At 39.4% G+C, this 3987-nt stretch overlaps 1 protein-coding gene across 1 annotated transcript in view; it reads right to left on the bottom strand.

Moving 5' to 3' along the window:
• The window catches only part of LOC132164608 (protein RETICULATA-RELATED 4, chloroplastic-like), a 10603-nt gene extending 6824 nt beyond the window's left edge, over positions 1-3779 (bottom strand). The window contains exons 1-5 of the mRNA XM_059575145.1: positions 3084-3779; positions 2235-2303; positions 611-742; positions 451-504; positions 289-333 (exon numbers count right to left, since the gene is read on the bottom strand). Of these exons, the coding sequence (XP_059431128.1) occupies positions 289-333; positions 451-504; positions 611-742; positions 2235-2303; positions 3084-3638 (855 nt within the window). The 5' untranslated portion in view covers positions 3639-3779. The remainder of the gene's footprint in view (positions 1-288; positions 334-450; positions 505-610; positions 743-2234; positions 2304-3083) is intronic.
• Between the last annotated feature and the right edge of the window lie 208 nt (positions 3780-3987).

Below are 3987 nucleotides of genomic sequence, written 5' to 3'. Positions count from 1 at the left end.
TTCATTTAACCATTTCTTAAAAAATAATAATAATAAATAAAATAAAATCTATTGATGCAGCACTTCGCAGAGCGCCTCTCAAGCTGACAGAAGATAAAAAATTGCAAGAGAATAGAATAAAAGCATATGGATGTTGTAACTAGTAAAGAAATGGAGCACCTTTCTTGATCAATTGAAACAATAGAAAGCAACACTTAAAGAATATGGAGAAAAGCAAAAAAAAATCATGACTAAGTGCACAAAGCTATCTAAATTGAAGAACATCCCAAGAGAAATATGACAACTAACCAGTGATGAAGCAGTGCCAACTGCAAAAAGCTTTGTCCCATTCCCCTACACAAACCAAACAAGAAAATATAAAACATGCAATTTCGTTGTTGTTAACATGAAACTAAAAAATGTGGGGTATCATTTTAAGCAGCATATTCAAGTTACTAAAAATTTGCTTACCACTATTGCACCAAATCTCTGTAAAAATGAATATGATGTTCCAGCAAGGGCAACCTGAATTTAAGGACCAAATATAAGTAATCAAGTGTAACCTTTAAATCACACAATCTTGGCAAACTGTTCAACTAATTGCATTTTTCTATAGGGAAAAAACTCTAACCTGGAATGCATTATCTGGGCAATTATGGAAGAACTTGGCAATTGCTCCTGCGCTGGTTCCAAGTGGTGGTCGGAGAGCAACAGTAGGGGCAGGAAGATAAACAAGCATAAAATCTGCAATTATGGCCATTACCTAAGAAAGGTAATGACAGAAGTACACATATTCAAAATAAATAGAGAGGATTACTGTAAAAGATATTACATGCAATACGTCTCTTAATAGTTATACAGCAGGGCACAAGGGAGGGGGGATTGACCAAAAGATCACCCAACTCCCTTGGCAAATCAAGGGCATCAATAATTTTAACAATTTCCTCTAAATAACATTTCAATTCACTTTTTGACAGTGCTTGGTTCTTGAATAGGAAACAATCCATAAGAGAATGAAACCCCTAAAGAAATTGATGACTTACATAAGACAATCTGAGAAGAGGAGGAACCTCATTAGGGCTCCATCTGTTATAAACCAACCGGTGCGACTAGATAATGAACTCAACCTTTCAAATGGATCTAAGCACATTTCTCATATAATATACAAGATCACCAATGAGCATGACAGATGAAGATAATATCATTCCAACTCTATGAGTGGACTTTTTTTTGGGTGATTCAATTAAATATTTTTCTCTGTTATATTACTATATAAGAATGTTCTTAAAATATTGAAAGGTCTTAATTCTTACAAGAATCCATCATTCAAACAAAAAGTGATGGGAACCCATCAAATCTTGTTAGGTGAGTGCCCATCATCTATTATCCCGTTTAACGTACCCTTTTAATGATATCTCGATTACTTGTAAAAAAAACATTCGCTTTGTTAGAAATAATGTTGCCCAATAATTCATACGACTGATAGGCACTTCAAAGAAAGTGGATCACTTAAACTATTTAAATGCTGCATTGTAGAGTCATATGCTTAGGACCAAATAACTGGAGGGCACCTGTGTCATTTGGGCTCTTTGCCTCTCAATAGAGTACCCATGTTGACAAAACAAGCATGGATGTCAAAGTGCCCGCTGGAGACCTCAACAAAATGGAAAATCTTCGAAAAACACCCAAATCTAACACCTGGACTCACCCACGCACAAATCCACATTACATGGGCAAGCACTATAGAAGTAAAAAATTTATATTAAATTAATGATTCACTACACTTGATATCATGAACACATGTCAAATTGAGTTTCCCCATCTCTGCAAGGTATTGATCAAAGATTTTGAAAACAGAAAAAAGAAAGACCACTTGCAGGCATCTCTCGGCCATCAATTTCACTTCATACTCGTTCCTAAACTAAAACGACTGACCTTACATTTCAAATTTTCTTAGTCTTGGTGATCTAACACCATCACATTCTTTCTTAATATTAACCTCTACTCTAATGAGATTTGTCAAGTAATACATCATTGTCTACAAATAAAATACACCAGGGAACCTCTTCCCGATCATGCCCAAAAGCAAATAATGATGCAAGGCCAAGCCTACTGTCATATTAAATTACAAGAACAACCATGAGACAACAACTTTGACAGCACATGTAAGGGAATTACAGCAGTTAATAAGGGGGGAAAATGAAAAGTACAATATGGAAATTGAAGAGATATATATTTGATAAAAGTATCCATACCACATCTGCAAAAACAATTTCCAGCTCATCAAAAAATTTCTCTCTCCTGCGTTCATACTCTGCAGCAGTCTAGAAAATAAACCAAATGAAAAAGGGATTAACCATGGTAATAAAACAAATTAAGGGTTAAACACATTAAACGCAAACCAAGGGAAGGAGAAAGAAGGAAAGAGCAGTTCAAACTTAATATAAAAATGTGTTCCTACAGCATATCATGAGTAGGTATCCATCAAAAAAACATGTTTCTGGTTTACTATGATAACAAGATGATAACAGCCCATCACATACTTTTTTCAATGTCGTCTATCTATAATCTCAAGAAATTACATTCTATGTCCACAGACCCTATCGCATATTCTTTGAGTGTTAGAAAAAGCATAAATAAATACTAAATCCTTCCCCATTTCCATTTGAAAAAAGAAAAAAAACCCAGCTTGCACATATATCACCCCCAATAGATCAAATCAATTCCCTAAAACCCCATTTTCATCGGTATATCTTTTTCCATCATTCTCCACTCAAATTCCGATGTTCTCATCCCATTGCATGAAACCCAGCACAGCTTTTCAAACAAAATCCCCATTCAATCCCCCAATTAGCAAAATTAAACACAAAAAACCACCCACATTACACATACAAATTCCGAAACAAAAAACACCCCATCTCCAAATTCATCATTTCCACTTGTCCCAGAACCTATGCCCTAAATTTAATCACTTTAACCATTATTCTAACTCTGACTCTACTGTATGGGCCGAGTTTGGGGCTCAGGCCCAACACAAACAAGCAAACAAGCAAATAAACAAACAAACAGACAAAAAGCAAAACTTCACTGTCATCACAGTCAACCTTGGTGAAGATCCCGACGCCGCACTCCATAAAAACTTTGGCGAGGAAGAGGTCGTCGGCCAAGAGGCGCTCCTTGAACCCCCCGAACTGCATGAGCCAACGGAGAACCCCGAACTTCTCGAGCTCGAGGAACTTCTCCACCACCGCCCCCGGCAACCGCCCGGCCTCGATCGCGGATTTCAAGTCCTTCGGCAGACTCTCGAGCACCCTCCCAGCCCCCGCAAGCACCATCAGCGCCTCCTCCCTGTTCTTGTCCCCAGCATTCTCCGCTTCCCCCCATCCGTCCCCGCCGTTGTTCCCGCCGTTGTTGTTGTTGTTGCTGCTGTTGCCGTGGTCGTCTCCGCCGCCGCCGGCAAGCACTGCATCGCTCGGGGCAGACACTGCGTGGAGGACCGGGAGCGTCGGGTGGTGGTGGCGGAGGATGGGAGTTGGGGGTGATACGGCGATGCGGAGGTGCAGGAGTGGTGATGACGATGACGATGAGGAGGAGGAATACGGATGGTTTGGATTGGAAAAAGCAGAGAGAGAGGGGTTGAAGCAGAAGGCGATCGCCATTGTTGTTGATCTTGGGTCTCTCTCTCTCTCTCTCTCTCTCTCTCTGGCTGCCTCTTCGAGGGGCCGTGTGGGCTGTTCTTCTTAGGAAAAAGAGGCCTCGTGGGTTTGTTTAATCGTTATACCTGTTCGAAATTTCGAAGGGTTTTTGCGTTCGATTGCTATCCCCCACCTCTTTTGTCCAGCGCCTTTACCGCACGCTCCAAATGTGCCCCCAATATTTATATACAAATAAATATAAAATAAAATAAAAATACCCAATCACTCTCTTCATTCCACCTTACTTTAATTTTGTCTAAAATAATATCTTCTCTTTTTTTTTTAGTGGGAATATCATTTTACTTTTGGTGAC

This window comes from Corylus avellana, chromosome ca10 (genome assembly GCF_901000735.1).
Source record: "Corylus avellana chromosome ca10, CavTom2PMs-1.0".
NCBI lineage: Eukaryota > Viridiplantae > Streptophyta > Magnoliopsida > Fagales > Betulaceae > Corylus > Corylus avellana.
Note: the sequence above shows the minus strand (reverse complement) of the source record. Positions and strands in the feature narration are given on the sequence as shown.